Raw genomic sequence first — 18136 nt, 5'->3', positions numbered from 1 at the left:
TAGACCATTAAGCAATGTGAAATGTGTAAGAACAGGAGAGTTCTCCTGCAGTCTTACTCATCCCTCCAGGCAACCATCAGTTTAGTAGATTTTGGATTCAGGGTAGGCTTTACCAGCCCCGTTAGGACAGATTGGCCAACTGGAGATGAAGGTTTCAGCTGTTAGAATGTGGTATCTATTAAGTCAGTGATTTTTTTAAACCAGAGGTGAATATTAGTGATACCTGTTTTTGTTTTTTCCCCCAAATACCTGGCCTTACAACCTTTCTGGCTGAAATCAGAGTTTTCAAGGGGGAGGCTCAGGCATGTATATTTTTTTAGAAGTGATTCTCATATATCTAGTATATATCACTAATTAAGAACCAATATACTAATTCACTGTGGGCTTTTAAAAAAGGTTTTGCTCATTTTGAGACTTTCTGCTTGCAATTTTTTATTGTTGTTGATTTTATTAGCAGGCTTTTTCTCTTTGTTTTGAACTCCTATACTCCCCCGTGTTGGGGTGTGAGGAAAAGTGAGTTTTGGGGTAGAAGGCACCAAGTTGTAGCACTTTGCTCTCTTTTCCAAAAGTCTGTTAGCCTTTAAACATTTTATTTCTGTCTTACGTGTTTTGAAACTGATTATAAATGGTGCCTGCTAGAGAGTCACAGCTCTTATTCATTTAAAAAGGGAAAGTGAGGATGAAGATATATTTGAGTTTATTTGCATTTTATGTATCTCTCTCTTCCCATACATAGCTCTCAAAAATTATAAAATTTAAGCATTTCAATTTTCAAAGATACTCTTTGAATTAATTCATTTAACGGATAACCAAATTTAAAACATATTAATTATAATAAATGTTTGGTGTTGGATTTATAGTAACCTTCATTTTAAAAAGTAATATGAAGTTAAAAGAAATTAAAAAAAAATTTCATGTGGTTGCAATTATCTTTGAGTTTTAAGCCCATGGAGCTTGCAGAACACTGTTCTAGAATACAGTAAAAGAACAAAGGCTGCGTTCTATGTGGAGGACCTGCCCAGGGCAGGATGGTGAAATCTCCAACAAGGGGATTTACGTTAATTACACAGAAGAATTTTATATTGACATTTTTAAGGACAGTAATCTAACACTTTGAGAGGTTATGACTATATGGTTGGTTCATAGTGGGTGTTCAGTCAGTGATTATTGATTGACTAAATAATATACATTTACATAAAGAGAATTAATGACAGTTGGACTAAGGATCTATAATGCTAAGAACTGGTTTCACTTTTTGACAGACCTATGGTTCTAGAAATACTAGGCCAATATTTGATGGTTCAGGTTGCTAGATGCACAATCCATGTTATGGAGCAAGACCCTGCACTCCAGTCCTCCAGCATCTCTTCTATGGCTTAGCATTCTTTGCTCAGAGATAGTCCTGAAGCATTTAATAGTTTAAGGACTATTTACTCTCAAAATTTTTTAAGTTCTTAAAAATTTTAAGATCCATAAAATTTATTGGAAAATGACACATTTTTTTCCTATTCAGCCCCAGTGCTTAAGGGTCCCCCAGAATCAAAAATCTTTACAACCAACATTTTTATTACTTCTTATATTAATATTTGTCTCTGTGTTAAAATTTTTGTTAAAAAAAAAAGTGAGGGTTTGTTTATCTTTAGCTATACTCCTTTGGAGGGGTTATAAAAGTTTTTATTTTGTAATATTTGGTTAAACAATTTGCATAATTGTCATGCTATATTAAGTCATTTTGAAAGCAGAATTTATAATCTGTTAATTATGAACATTTGTGAACGGTTAATAGTGCCTCTATTGATGAGGCACTAATAGAAATAAAAATATATAAATATATAAAAAAATATAAATATAAAAATATATTAAATGCAAAGTGTAGTAGATATAGTACCTGTCTGCCCTTAAGAAGTTTGAAATATAATTGAAAAGAAATATTTATCAAATACCTGAAAAGATGAAAAATACAAGACCTAAGTAACAGAGTACTGTAATATAAAAAATATTAGAAAGCTATATGTGATGACCAAGGGAGTGCTGTAATCACCCATTATATGGTCCTAAAGGAGAAATTGATTGCTTTGGACAGGAAAGTTTGGTAGCAAAGGAGCAATATGGAAGATTTTGGGGTCGACTAGATAGGGAAGATAAGGGGAACAAACATTTATGGTAGATAGGATATCATGTGTAAAAGTATGAATATTGGAAAGCATAGGAATATTTCTAAAGTAGTGAAAAGACCAGATTGATTGGAATGGAAGATGGCTTGGCAAAGTGAATTGTTAGAAATAAGATTTAGCGTATTACAAAACTTCTTGTAAGCATTCGTTATGTCCTTCTTTCTTTTTAACACCAAATCCATTCTTTGTCCCTAGAAAGAATTGGCCCTTAGTAATAACTGGAACAAAAGCAGATTTAAGTTGTTATGAAAGGTTTGGGGATAAGGAGTTTAAATCTTTTTCTCTAGTACAAGAACTAGCAAACTATGGCCAGAGCAAATACTGCTAATACCCTGTTTTTGTAAATAAAGTCTTACTGGAACACAACCATGCCTATTCATTTACATATAGTCTATGGCTGCTTTTATTGAGTTGAGCACTTGTGACAGAGACTGTATGGCCTGCAAAGCTAGAAAAAACTGAAAATATGTACTGTCTGGTTCTTTACAGAAAAAGTTTGCACCCACCTTCTTTGGATCCATGGGTCTTCACTATAAATAATAAATAATAGGGTTTTTCAACTATCGAGATTTGGGGCCAGATGATTATTGTGGGGGAGGGCTGACCTGTGTATCGTAGGATGTTCAGCAGCCTTCCTGACCTCTACCTCATAGATGCCAGTAACATATTTTCTTTCCCCTGACCCCCGCCCTCCCCGATCCCTCATGTTATGATAAAAATGTCTCCAGACATTGTCAGATGTCCTCTGGGGGTCAAAATCACCCTCCGTTGAGAATCACAAAATATGTGAATATCATAAATATGTGATTTTTTCCATATTAGTGATTTTCTTTGAATACTAAACATTTCTAATTTTATTTTTACATAAAAGCTAATTTTTGTTAAATTTCTAGTTATTGGCAGAAGAGTAACTGAAGAAAAGCGAGCCTTCTAATCCTTCTAAAGGTTTTACTTGCAGGATGTTAGAAAGTACAACCAACATAGTTTTTCTTCCTAAAGAGAAGATTTTCCGACCTGTCTCATTCCCCACATTGCCATTCTCTATTGTTTTTATTGAGAGACAGTATGGTATAATGGAAGAAGCATTGGCTTTAAGTCAAGCAAGAACTCAGTTGCCACATCTGTAAAGTGGTAATATCTAATTCATAATATTGTTAGGATTAAGTAAAAGTATATATAAAGCCTCTGATACATAGGCTGTGAAAATGGTGGTTGCTGCTTTTTATTTTTTTAGTTACCTTTCCCGCAGTTACTTTCTCAACCAATGAGTTCCCAATGGTTCACTTGTTACCCAGTGAACAAACTGATGCCATGTGGTTTGAGACCAGGCCTTGGAAAGGATAAAGAAACTTGTTATACATTTTCATGGGTTGGGATTTTTTTTTCTTTCTTTCTTACCTTATGGAATCTCTAGGTCCACTTTTTGGCAATTAAATTTTCCCTATTTATTCTCCTAGTCTCCTATCTTAGATAATACACCTGTCTGTAAAGGGAGTTATAAGTCAGTCGGTTATATGTTGGAAGCAGGATAGCATAGTGATTAAAAGCATGGACTTTCAAGCTTGACTTCCTGTGGTCACTTTCAGTTTTGCTACTTACTATGTGATCTTAGATAAGACATTTAACCTCTCTGTGTATCAGTTTTCTAATAGGGCCATTACGAAGAATGAAAGGAGATAATGTGATAAAGTGCCCAATTTAGTGCCTTGTGACATAGTAAATGCCGTATAAATGTTTGGTGTTATTAGTATTTACTCATATGCATAGTGTCATACAAACCTGAAAATTTATATGAAATAAAATTGGATTGTGTTATGAAGGGATGTTTTACGTTTTACTAGGACTAAAATGTAGCATGAGCTTTTTATTTTGTTCTTATTCTTTAGGTATTACATGAAACCTTCCCTAAACATACATTTCTGATGAATGGCCTAATTCAAGGAGTAAAGGTAGGATCAATCATATATATATATATATGCATGTACACAAACATGCACAAATATACTTATGTAAATATATGTAATTCTGCCAGTTTATTAAGTTAGTTGATCAATCTCCTAAGTATTAATTTTTACAATTGGAGTATATCTTGGGGGATTACTTAGCACTTTTTAAATGAACTGGGTTTTAAATATGATTTGACTTACATATAGCCAACTATGTATAATAATGATAAACCACATCATAACAAATTCCCCCTGTGTTTTATGTGTTGGCACTTTCTTTACAAAGATCTGAGTGCTTTTTGTAAACTAGCAACAAGAATATAGATTGAAGAGAAAAGAACTATTTAAAAAATGCATGAGTATAAAATATATCAATATGGTAAAGTTTTGATTATTCTACATATTCTTTACTCTTGGTTCCATTTGATCAACAAGTTTATAAACTGATAATTAGCATATGATATTCCTTCTAGAATTGCTAGAGTTGTGGTTGAGAATTCATTAGAACGTTTTGTGTTTAATATGCTACCACAGCCCGCAGATGGTTCTGTATGGTCTTGGGAAATTGAAAAATTATATACAGACAAGAAACAAGTTGTTTATCTAAAGTTTGGTGATATACTTATTTTAGAAATAAACTTGTTTAAAATTCTTCTGTGGTAGTAAAATGATTTATTTTTGGCTCATCAGTATACATAGTATATGTATTTTCTTCATTTAACTTTTTTTTTAGGGTTTGTTGTCATTCCTCAGTGCCCCACTTATTGGTGCTCTTTCTGATGTTTGGGGCCGAAAATCCTTCTTGCTGCTAACAGTATTTTTCACGTGTGCCCCAATTCCTTTAATGAAGATCAGCCCATGGTACGTGCACATTCAGATTATAGCAACTAAATATCAGCTGTTAATTGTTTTCTGAATATTCCCTTATTTTTTCCACTTTTTTTCCATCTTATCTATGTAGGTTTTTAATTTATTTTTCTAATACATTTATTCTTTGATACAGATAAGAGGGCCTTTAAAAATATAGTAGCTAAGTAATATAACAGTAAGTAATAAAGTTTTTTGAACTAGATGCCACTATAGGAAGCATGTAGACTACCAGTTAATCTGCTTTTGGATTTCACAGCCCAAATTTCAAAACAATATTTTAGGTACTGGATAGGGTTGCTAACTTTTTATTTTCTTTTTTTTTTTTTGCGGTACGCGGGCCTCCCACCGCTGCGGCCTCCCCCAATGCGGAGCACAGGCTCCGGACGCGCAGGCCCAGCGGCCATGGCTTACGGGCCCAGCCACTCCGCGGCATGTGGGATCCTCCCGGACCGGGGCACGAACCCGCGTCCCTTGCATCGGCAGGCGGACTCCCAACCACTGCGCCACCAGGGAAGCCCTAACTTTTACTTTCTTAAGTAGGATGTTAAACACAACGTTTATCATCATTATCTATATTAATTAGGAATAGATTTTGTTATATATCAGTAAAGTCCCAAATAATCGTTTCTTAAAAACAAGGAAATTCACTGCTAATTTCTCTCTCCATATAAAAGAAGTCTGGAGTTGAGTAGTCCAGAGCTGGTAGGGCAGTTCCCGGGAACCAGACTTTTTCTATCTTCATGCTCTGCCATCCTCCACTATCACCTCACTGTCCAGATGGCTGCTTAAGTGAGCTCCAGCTTGTGTCACCTTCAGGCAGAAAAGATGGAAGGAGTGGCTACAAAGAGCATACTGCCTTCCTTTAGGGAAACTATGGAATTCCCACCCAACCTCTGCTTGCATCTGTTTGGTCAGATTTCAGGCATACGCTGCTCTTAGTTACAAGAGGCTGGGCTCTTGGCCACCCTGATTAAAATCAAGTCTTCCACTGAGGAGGAAGGGAGGGAAAGCTCACAAAGAGAATGATTTTTCCCAAGATAATAGAGCCCAATTTAGTTGTAGATTTTTTAATTCTTTGACTAATATTCTACTCCACTTGAATATTAATGTTAGTTAATTCTATATCATAGATCGGCTGTATTTCCATGGTGAATCTAGAAAGGTCAGGGCTATTTATGAGGCAGGATCTTCCTTCCTCTCATAGGTGAGATATAACTCTGAAGGCCAAACCCTTGATGAATGCTCATCATTTAAATGAAATCTTACCAAACAAATCTAGGGCATGAACAAGTTATTTGCTGTGGAAAGCAGCATGTTAGAAAAAAATTGGTAAGCAATAAAGTCCCGGTAGCATGATATTTTGAAAGTGCAATATGATTTCACTTGATTTTAAAAACTAAAGATCAGCATTACAATAGAGACTTCTTATTCTCAGCCAGGTATTTTTGAATCATGTATAGCAAAATGTAATTTGCTTTTTAAAATAGCTTTTGTTCATTTTATTTTGGACACTGCCATACAGGTTGTTTTGCCAACATTTGAAGAACTAAAGATAGCTTATGGAAAAACATCTAGTTTCTATATATAGACTCAAGATAAATATAGACTAACTTGTCCCTCAGTCTTATTTACTGGATTTTGTTTTTTTGTGTAGTACTGTGATGGGAAATTGTAATAGATGAATTATAGTAGACTCTAGTTTGTTGCTATTTTTAGTAGAAACAATAACAAAGCCACTTAACAATTCAACAATTGGGTAAAAAATTGACCTGAATACATTTTCTAATTTTAAGTATTCCCGCATAGTAGCTGAGTTGCTATCGAAGGCCCACATCTAGCCCTGTTTACATAATATCTGGGGCTTATGATTTATAGAAGAATTAATCTATGAACTGTCCTAGTAAGCTGTTGACTGAAATTAGGTATACGTACATTAGTTCACTTATAAAAATGAAGATTAAGGTAATAGTAATTGTTTTCTAACCATTTCTTGTCAATTATCTTTCAATCCTAGGTGGTACTTTGCTGTTATCTCTGTTTCTGGGGTTTTTGCAGTGACTTTCTCTGTGGTATTTGCATATGTAGCAGATATAACCCAAGAACATGAAAGAAGTATGGCTTATGGACTGGTATGTATTTTTAATCTGTACCTTTGTGTCTGCTGAAAAACACCATGTTATTGTCTTTTATTACAAGGAGTGCAAGCCTTTGCATTATAAGATTTATTTTTGCATAAGTACATTTTATAATAAAATCATCCATTAGACTACATTAAATTTTTTTTCAGTACAAAGCCATGTAAGTTTTGATATTTTCATTCAGTCAGTATTAGTCACACAGATTTGAAATTACAGTGGAATATTTTTACCTTATATAAGTTCTTTTTAATAGAATACTAAAAGAACTATTTAATATGTAATGAGTTTTAAAATTACTATTATTTAATGGCTAATCTAAAATATAATAGGTTAACACCCATCTCAGGGATCCCAAACCTTCTTGGTGGCTTTCTGGGCCACACAGAGTCTCTCTCATATTTTTTCTTTTTTCTTTTCTGTCTTTTTTTTTTTTTTAACTTAGCTTTTTTAATAATTAATTTTTATTGAATACGTCTGACATAATAACATTATTTAACTTTAAGGTGCACAAAGTGTTACTTTGATCCATTTATATATTGTAATATGATTGCTGTTATAGCTATATTTATCACATTACATAATTATAGTACAATATTGTCTATATTCATTTTACTTTGCATTGGATCTCTTTGGCTTATTTACTACTCCTTGCAAGTTTGTCTCTCATATTCTTTTGTTTTTGCTTGTGGACATGTGTTTATATCACTTTTAACGTGGAAGAATCATTTATAGCTAGATTCAGCCCACAGGCAGTAGTTTGCCAAATTCTGGACACTTAATGTCTATCGAATCTAGAAATAAAATAAGTTAACAGATCACTGTTAGCCAGAAGTAGGACAGTGATGAGCTTCAGCAGATAGGGAGCAAGCATCTTTTGTTAAATAAGGACTGAGTATTGTGTCAGGTTGAATCTTACTTTTATGAGAGTCTGTTGTCTTTGATTCAAAGATCAAAAAATATAACAAAGAATCATGGAATTAAGAGGATCTGGAGGGAAATACCTATAGTGAGAAACATACCAAAAAAACTAATGATCAGTTGTAAACTCAAGAACATTAAATGATATGAAGTTAATGATAGCCAGGATGTTTTAAAACAGCTTTATTGAGATATAATTTACATACCATAAAATTTGTCCATTTTATGTGTATAGTTAAATCAACTTTAGTAAATTTATACAGCTTTGCAACATGCCCACAGTCCAGGTTGTTTCTGTTTTTGCTAAGGTAATTTATTTTGTCATAGCCAAATCTTTGAAATTAATAGTTTCAACCTGGAAGCTTTATGTATTGAAGGCACATCTAGTAAATGACAGTTTCAATCTTCTAGAAATAATATGGCTGCAGATAAAAGGGAATAAAGTGATCTTTGTGGTCATCTTTCTGTCTGGCCAGAAAAAAATAGCCACCAGGGAGGAGAATCGAGGAGAAGGGAAATGACATGAAATACCTGCACTCTGATTAGACCTTTGCTCTCTCCTATTCCCAGATACCTCACTGACGCTTACAGTGAGAACCACTGCCCCTTTCCCAACTCTAGTGCCAGAGCTCTGCTCATAACCCAGGTTTCTCTGAGACCACAGCCCACTGTAATGAATTTTTAGAGCTACTGTAACAAAATACGACCACAATACAGTTTTAGAACATTTCCATCAGCCCAAAAAGTTCCCTTGGGCCCATCTGCCATCCGTCTCCACTTTACCTCTGACCCCAGGCAATCACCAGTCTACCTTCTGTCTCTGTAGTTTTGCTTTCAATAGAAATTTCATATAAATGAAATAATGCAAAATGTAGTCTTTTGTGTCTGCACTTAGCATAATCTTAGGAGGTTTATCTATGCCGATACATATATCAGTAGTTCCTTTTACTGCTGTGTAGTATTCCACTGTACAGGATATACCACATTTTGTTTATCCATTCACTAGTTGATGAACATTTGGGTTGATAGCTAGATGTTTATAGTTATTAGAATTTTATGTACTTGTCAAATAAGTGCTTGTGTAAATAAGCACTCCTGTGAAGTTTAAATCCTCCATGCAAAAGTCAGAAAGAGCATACAAACAGAATAAAGCACAAGAGTAGGGAGCAGAAGCTCATGCACCTATAACATTAATTTCTAATTATCCTCTGAAGAATGTGGTCTCTATCATTTGTTACCTGTTGTCACATCTATTGTTGATTTGCAGGCCACTGTCCAGTAGGCCAGATATTTCTGGGATTAACAGTTTTTCTCCCCCTGTTTTCTATACTTTAATCTGCATCTTCACCAGACTTGTATGGGCTTCCTCAGGATGTTAGAGAGACATGGTTAGAGATGGGCTCAATGCCAAGGATGGATGATCTCGTTCTTCCTAACCCTGCCACCTAATGATGACCAAGTTCAGATTTGTGCTGCGGCTTAACACTATTACTGCTGAAAAGATAAACTTTAAAGTCTTTAAGCTTTATTTCAGCCAGCTTTAAATATGTATCAAAGTAAACATTCATTTAATTTTAACTTTAATATTGGGGGAAAGGTCCCAGTGGCATTGGATTTCCTTAGAGTATTGTTTTAGACTCGGTTCACAGAGCACTGTGGGATTATGGAGGCACCCTAGGGGCCAGCATGCCTGGCAGTCGGGGTGGGCTGGGTGTTTGGGTGGTAATCCAGGCCCCCAACCCTTCTTCAACTAAAACAGTTTTTTATTTTTAAATCTGTTTTTACTTACAAGTTTGTCAGTAGGATTTATTTAAACAGAGGGCTCCAAGGCTTAAAAGAAAGTTTGAAGCCACTATCTTAGAGGTTATTACATATTTTTTAGTTAAGAATCTAATTCTTTTCTCTTTCTGCAAAAGAAGAAAGTATAAGAAAACTGGCATAGGTAGGAGGAGGAAAGGGAAACTGCAGCAGGAGGACTGACATAAGTCAGAGTCTCTGTGGTGTGGAAGTAAAGGAGCCAGATGTCCTGCCTAATCTCTTTCTATTGATCTTGGTTTGTTGCAGGTTTCAGCAACATTTGCTGCAAGTTTGGTAACCAGCCCTGCAATTGGCGCTTATCTTGGGCGAGTGTATGGGGACAGCTTGGTGGTGGTCCTGGCTACAGCGATAGCTCTGCTAGATATTTGTTTTATCCTTGTTGCTGTGCCAGAGTCATTACCTGAGAAGATGCGGCCCGCGTCATGGGGAGCGCCCATTTCCTGGGAACAGGCTGACCCCTTTGCAGTAAGTTTATGCTTTTTCATTCACTTTGACAAAAAAATGAATGTGTGATTCAGCGCAGCATTAATGTTTTGTTGTGGATGTTTCTTTGGGGAAAACATCATGATGGATTTTTAAAAATATTTTGAAATACTTTTCAGAATACTTTTGGGGAGGATGAGAATAAACTGGGGGAAAAAAAAAGACAACTAGCTATCTGTATATACACTGCCAGAAGATATCTCTGCATGTTCTTAAGAATAGTTCAGTGTTTTGATATAAAACCTTGTATTGGTCTCTTTCTTCTTCTAGTCCTTAAAGAAAGTGGGCCAGGACTCCATAGTGCTGCTGATCTGCATTACGGTGTTTCTCTCCTACTTACCGGAGGCAGGCCAATATTCCAGCTTTTTTTTATACCTCAGACAGGTAAAATTCTGTTCTACCAAGGTGGACTTTTCTTTCATTGTTGAGTGCCTTAGTACAAAATATTTACTCTTGAGAGAACTTTAAGAGCAGGGACTTTTAGAAATGACTATCATTTAAAAAATAATGGCTCACTAGAATTAACCTCCTGTTCAGTGTGGCTGACGTTCCTTATGCATTTCTATGAAGACTTTTGGCTTAGGCAAAAAGAGATGATTTTCCTGTCAAAGTGTGTCATTTGAGCTTGTTTATGTTATGTGTAGCTTATACGGGTGATGCGATGCTTTAATCCATTCACCTGCTCCAGTCTCTTTGTGATTTAGAACATATATTTGTAAAGCAGCTAGCCAAAATAAGAGCATTAGTTCTTTTCTCCTTGACACTAATCTTACTAGGCAGAGATTTAAGCCTTTATCAGTACTTGTAAAAAGCACAAAATGGTGCAATATTTATTTGTAAAATGGATTTTGAATGCTTGATAGCGGTCTCCTATTTAGGAAATCAAAATTACGGGATTTAGATTTACTTAATCTAAGTTATGTAGCTATTATTTTCAGTATCTAACACTTATTATAATTTTGGTCCTCAGTGAAAGCCAGATTCTTCCTCTGAGGAGTTACTTGGTTACAAATGAATTGCATTTTCTTTTTCTGGCCGATTTAATGTTAATATACAAGTAGTTGCATTAGTATGGTATTTGTTATGCTTATTTTATTAATGTTACTTTTTCTGGAAACCTTCTAGATTATGAAATTCTCACCAGAAAGTGTTGCAGCATTTATAGCAGTCCTTGGCATTCTTTCCATTATTGCACAGGTGAGTTTCTTTTTCGTTAGAGGGAGAGATGTTCGAAGGTTCGGAAACATAATTCTGTTAGTATAGGTAGTATTGATTAGATTTGGGGGACTGACACGAACTAATCAACATATGATGTGTAAACCAGAAAGACAGTTTATTGATTTACACTAGTGTATTCACCTGCATAAAATCAGAAATTTTACATTAGTCTTGTTCTACTGTTGATTGATTCATTCAGTAAATATTTATTGAATACCTATCATGTGTCAAGCGCTCATGATCCCTGCTGTTGTAAAGTTTGCATTCTTGTGGGTTAAGAGAATGAGTAAGCATGTCAGTGTAAACATATCAGGTGTAATGAAAACTATAGAGAAAAAGGGCACAAGGGATGTAGAGCGTGGCTGGGGGCAGGGTGTTATTTTATTTGGGAGGGTCGGGAAGGCTTTGCTGATACAAGTGACATTTGAGCAGAGAACCAAAGGAATGAGGAACAATCGACTGGAATACCTGGAGGAACAGTCCACTGGAATATGCCAGAACAGAACTACAACTCTGAAAGACAATTCCTGGCATGTGTAAGAAAGAGCCAGGGGACAGTATGGTTCTGGTGGAGTGAACAAGGGAGAGAGTGTCAGGAGATGAATTCTGAGAGGTGGAGAGGGACCAGATCGTGTGCGGCCTTCTGGGTCATCATAAGACTTGACAAGAAGATAGGAGGGTTTTGAGCAGAGAAGTGACATGAAAATATTTTTATCTTGGAAACCCAGTTGGTAGCTGGTCGTTGTTTGATGAATAAGATATTAATCAACAGAAGAATCTGGATTTTCTTAGGAGATATTTCATCTGGCCTTCAGACTATCTCAGTTCCACTCTTTCTCCTTTCTGTGGAAAAAACCCCTCCCATTTCTTTCTGTTGGGCTATGTTTTTTCCAGACTCTGTAAACAATCTACTCTAACACTCTTTCCCACCTTAGATCCAATCTACTAGGTTGCAGCTTTTTCTGTTTTATTCTACTCTTAAAATGGAAAGTAAAGTCCATTTAATAGTACTTTGGATGTTTCACCAGCTTGGAGGTAGGATGCTTCTGCAGATCTCATCATTTATGAATTTCTGGTAGATTTAGTGATAGGCTTCAAATTTAAATTTAAATTGTAAAATATACTTCCCCCAAGGCCTCAGAAATATGCTCTTTAGCTTTGGGGGGAAATATATTGTTGCCCATATATAAAAATAGCTTAAAAAAAAAACCTTTCTGAACACAAAGGAAAGTGTACTAAGACTAGAGCTTCATGAATTATCAAATGTTAAACTGACCTTGAATCCTGAGATAAATCCAGCCTGATCATTATGTCTTATCTTTTTCATATATTGCTGAGATTAGATTTGCTACTATTTTATTTGATTTAGATCTTAAAGAGAACAGGCTAACATTTACTATAATGACACTTAAAGAGGTTAGTAGTTGTAAGGTCTTAAGTTCCGTTTCATACTTAACTGAGCAGGCAAGCTGTAGGTGGGCACCTAATAAATTTGGGCACACTGTAGACTGCTTGAATGATGAGTTGAAGGTGCTTTAGAGGAAATCTTCCCTCTGCTCAGTAGATTGCATCAGGCATAAAGGAATACAGGATGGAAAACAGTCCCTAAGAGCTCAGAATTCAGGAGCGCAGACATGTGAACGCAGGAGGGGGCGTGGTTGGGTTTGCATTGGAAAGAGCCCTGCAGCAGCAGGGTCATGAGGGCTGTGAATCTAGAAGGAATGAGCCACGACCCAGCCAGCGTTGCTAGCACAGCAGATACTGTAAACAGAAACATGGTCTACAAGGAATACAGTACTTAAATGACCACTCAGCTTTTGGGGCCTACACAGAAGCATAGTTTCTGAGATGTAAAATCACATTTCTTAAAGTGAGAAAATTAGTTGAACTTCAAAAACAGGTGAATAGGCATATGTAGTCTGCATGTAAATATTGATAATTAAGTTTATGTCATTATATGAATTAAAATATCAAGTAAAATTTATAGCCCCAAAGGAAGAAGCATTAGCTTATGCTCTCATTTATGGCAAGTATACAGTTGAGAATGACTTCTCCCCTGTTGACCTCTAAGTGAAAGACTAGTGTCTTTGACTCTCCTCTCCAGTAGCACAGAGCCTGCCTCTCTTTATTTTCTTGCTTGCTCTTGTGCCTTTGTTCCTGCCGTCCTTACTGCATCCCCCTTTCACCCCCTAAGTATACCTTCTCTGAGTTCTCATATTAACTTGGGTGTATCTCTATCATGGTACAGAATACACCATATTATGAATTTTACCTCTGTTTACTATTTTTGCCTCAGTAGCTTTGTGAGCTCTAGTAGAGCTCCAAGAGGATTGTGAGGTCAGAATTACATCATATTTGTCTTGGTCACTCTAACACCCTGCACTGTGCCTGCAGCCCAGTAGGTGCTAAATTAGAGGTCATTGGTTTTTTCCCATAGTGATTTTAAAACTTTAAAAAGTAGTAGTAAGCATTTAAAAATTGGGAGGTGTGATATAAAAATATGGAAATGCAGCTTCTCCCCCAAATGAGGAGACGTGGTAACATGAATGTGACCTTCAGTGGAAGCCCCATGGTTGCTGTCCCCTTCGGGCCTTTGCTCTCTGGTTTGCCATAGGCCCCATCACTTCCTTGGCACCAGCAGGCACGAGTTCATAACATTTGCACTCAATAAACGTTTACACGAGTGCATGGAGATAGTTCTACACATTTCCTCAGTGCTGTCACACACCTGGTGGGCATCTCACCCTTGACATGGCTGTGACTGCAACCTGGCTTCCTTCCACCCAGTGCTGTTCATCTCGTTCAGTGGCATCACCACTCTCCTGGCTGTTGGGGCCAGGCACCTTGGTGCCATTCTTGATTACTTTTTTTCTCCTTCTCCCACACCCGGCACATCAGATGGTATCTCCTTTCACTTCTCTCCAAAACATATTTTGAATTGAAGCACTTCTCACCATCTCCATTACTAGGAGCCTAGTCTAAGCCAAGACCGTAGCCTCCATCTGGTCTGTTTCCATGTTTGTTTCCCTACGGCTTGTTTGCCACTTGGCAGCGGAATTGCTGTAAAGTGGGAATTGAGCCATAGTGCTCTCTTGTTTAATATTCCCTTCCTGTCACAACCAGAATGAAATCCAGGCTCTCGACGTAGCCCCCGTTTCCTCCGTTCTCCGTGTCGTTGAACACACTCCAGCCCAGGGCTTTGTGCTTGCTTCACCTGCAGCCGCGCGCTCTTTGCCCAGATACTCACATACCTCCTCCTCCTCACTCAGCTCTCGCCTCAGATGTCGCCTCAGAAGGGCCTTCCCTGCACATCCTGGTTGGAGCAGCACCTCTATCACATTACCCTGTCTTATTTTCTTAGAACAGCTACAACCTGGAATTATCTGGTTTGATAAGTATGCTTACCTCCGTTTTCCCTCTACTAGGAGGTAATCTCTTTGCTGACCAGTACTCTGACCTGGGTCAGTGCCCTCAGACCTAGAATAGCCATTGGATACAGTAGGAACTGGGCAAATATTTGTTGACCGAGTGACCAAAGTTGATGTCAGTTAACTGTTAATTAGCTGTGTCATCTTGGTTAAGTCATAAGTCATTTTAACCTTTACGACTTGGTTCTCTCTCTTGGTTCTCTCTGTTCTCTTTAAAATTTTTTTTTTTTTTTAAAAAAAGAACTTATGCTAGGTGCTGGGGATACAAAGATAAATGAGAAGGAAGTCCTTGCCCTTGGGAGAGAATCGATGTCCCAGTTAGAGTATCATATACACAGGAAGTTTTTCTTCTCTGAGTGCTCGCTCTGGGTGAGTTCCCTTTCATAGCTGTGGTTGTTGAAGAATGTACTCCAGGGCTCTGTGCTTTGTGGAATTCAATCTCACGCTCACCCGATTTAAGGGAAAATCTCAGAGAGGAAAGCTGTGAGTGTTAATTGTTCAAGAATCCTTAAAAGGATCTTCATTTGCTTCCCGCTGGCTTATTTGTGATTAAGCCTGATTAAACTCTTAAATGATTGTCTCAATTTAAAGAATTTTAAACTTACACTTGATAATTTTGAGTTTAGAGTATCAGCCAGTCATCAAGTAGTGATTTCCTGAATTATTTTCACTTCTTCCTCTATGGACTTAATAGCTATCTTAAGGGGTATGTTTAATACTAATGTCCCCAAATGATTGCTGAATTTTTATTAACTTTGAGAGAAAAGCAAGAAAACCCAATTCATAATGTTGTTTATTAAATGTGCCGGGCACAATGCTAAGTATATCATTTCATCTAACTCACATGACACAGTTTTGAAATAGGTACTATTATCACAGTGTTTTAAGAGACCAAACTGAGTTTCAGAGTGAAGTGACTTGCCCAGGGTCACATGGTTAGAGCCAAAATGATGATTAAGCTGTTTTTCCCAAGGCTGTGTTCTTAGTTATTAGCCTACACGACTCCCAAGTCATACTTGTTAAACTGATCTACTGTTCATAAAAGCATCAGCAATAGGTTAATTTAGGTGAAGGATATATGAGTAATTGTACTGTTTCAGCTTTATTTAGTCAGCGTTTTGGATTAACTTGGACCTGTAAAAACTTTTTTAAAGCTATTACATAACAGGGATCTCTAAACCATGAGTTAGAACCTTTCAACCCTACTGTTTACAATTTCTGATTTTAAGTGGTCCTCAGTAGAAATGTACTGAACATGAAGTTCACCTTTTCTATTTTCAGTTTTCTGACTTTTCCCCTGAATCTGGATCTGTGTCAGCAGAGGCACCTTTCATCTGCTTATATGACCTGGAGTAATGGTCTCAGATATATTCAGGGCAATTGTTGCTGAAAAGCCAAAATGTAGAAAAGTGGTAATAGTCCTTTTATATTATAGATTGAAATAGGTCACCAAATAGCTTTTTTTCTTTTCAGTATTAAAAAGCTTATTCTATTCTAATAAGCCACTTTGATTTTTCATATTTTCTAGACCATAGTCTTGAGTTTACTTATGAGGTCAATTGGAAATAAGAACACCATTTTATTGGGTCTGGGATTTCAAATATTACAGCTGGCATGGTATGGCTTCGGTTCAGAACCTTGGTAGGTACAAATATTTTAATTTTCTTAATTTTGGTGTTTGCCGTGTTTTTGTTTTTTTCAGCTTTATTGAGGTGTAACTGACAAAACTTTTATATTTCTTAATTTGCTTCTCAATTAAGGCTTAGACTTTAATCTGTCTCTTAATATGCTTTTTTTCTTTCAAAGTGTATATAACACAGGTTTCTCACTTGTGTATTTGTATACTCTATAGTGGCTTGAGGATAGCAGAGTGACATTTTGTATCTAAGCAACAGGTTGGGTTTTTGAATGAGATGGAGTTTTTCAATTTCTAATGAGCATTTAATCCAGTTTAGTTTGTCAGAAAAACACATGTAATCCCAAAGCAGCAAGGTTAGGAAAAAAAAGTTGAGTAACACCAGTGATCATTACTGATGGCAAACCAGAAGTCCAGTTGTTTTGATCCCGGCTTTATGCTGGGAAAGCTCTCTGCTTTTCTTGCCAGTCTGGTTTCCTGCAGGGAGGTAATGGTAATAATGCTGCTGTCAGGTTGCGCATGCACACCTTTGTGCTCAGGTATTACAGGACTGAACTCCACAATGTGCAGTAGTGTTTCATTCAACTGAACACATCATCTCTGTTTGGACTTGGATATGAGTAAGCACCAAGAGTGTGTTTTGATGGATGTTTTATTTTTCTGTCTAGACTTGCAAAAGAGGTGCTCACAATTTATCGAAAACATTTCTTTTAAACATCAAGCCAGTAGCACATTTAGATCAAATTAGTGATTTCTTCGCACTGAATCACAGGTCTCTGGGAACCCTGCCGTTCTACTAGCGAACGTTTGGAAACATTTAATGATGTTTCTCTACATTCTCTCCCCACCTGCCCGAGTCCTGCAGAAATAATACCCAACACACTTTACAGTTTAGATGTGATGTGTGATATCCCAATTCTACATTGAAACCCACAGCATTCTTGTGAATAAGTCGTTGTTTTTCTGCTTTCTAGAAGAGTAAACAGGGTTAGACTTTTAAGTGACTTGTCCAGTCACATAGGAAAGAAGGAAGAGCAAGTATAGTTCTTTTTCCTGTACCACAGCCATTTCTCTTACTTGATTTTAAGTATGTATTTTGACTTTGACAGGTACAGTGGAGAATAATAATAACATACTATTTTTGTTTTGCTGCTTTTGATTGCAGGATGATGTGGGCTGCTGGGGCAGTGGCAGCCATGTCTAGCATTACCTTTCCAGCTGTCAGTGCACTTGTCTCACGAACTGCTGATGCTGATCAACAAGGTGAGTTGATAAGACCCAATGATAATTATTTAAAAATACAGAATATTCTAATCCTCTGTTCTGTCTCTTTCCTAAGTTCTGAAACATAAGCGTATCTTCAGGGTAGAGAATTTTAAATTGCTTTCATTGTACTCAGTACTCTGTAATGGCCCAAATGGGAAAAGACTCTAAAAAAGAGTGGATATATGTATAACTGATTCACTTTGCTGTACACCTGAAACTAACACAACACTGTAAATCAATT

General features: G+C 36.7%; 1 protein-coding gene across 2 annotated transcripts in view; it reads left to right on the top strand.

The window, feature by feature from the left end:
* Positions 1-18136, top strand: part of MFSD14A (major facilitator superfamily domain containing 14A) — a 46361-nt gene that overhangs the window by 24746 nt on the left and 3479 nt on the right. For both annotated transcript variants that reach the window (XM_019919240.3, XM_019919241.3), the window contains exons 3-10: positions 4061-4123; positions 4854-4981; positions 7005-7119; positions 10111-10329; positions 10618-10731; positions 11473-11544; positions 16522-16634; positions 17795-17892. In XM_019919240.3, the coding sequence (XP_019774799.1) occupies positions 4061-4123; positions 4854-4981; positions 7005-7119; positions 10111-10329; positions 10618-10731; positions 11473-11544; positions 16522-16634; positions 17795-17892 (922 nt within the window). The remainder of the gene's footprint in view (positions 1-4060; positions 4124-4853; positions 4982-7004; positions 7120-10110; positions 10330-10617; positions 10732-11472; positions 11545-16521; positions 16635-17794; positions 17893-18136) is intronic.

Source organism: Tursiops truncatus, chromosome 1 (assembly GCF_011762595.2).
Source record: "Tursiops truncatus isolate mTurTru1 chromosome 1, mTurTru1.mat.Y, whole genome shotgun sequence".
NCBI classification, from domain to species: Eukaryota; Metazoa; Chordata; class Mammalia; order Artiodactyla; family Delphinidae; genus Tursiops; species Tursiops truncatus.
Note: the sequence above shows the minus strand (reverse complement) of the source record. Positions and strands in the feature narration are given on the sequence as shown.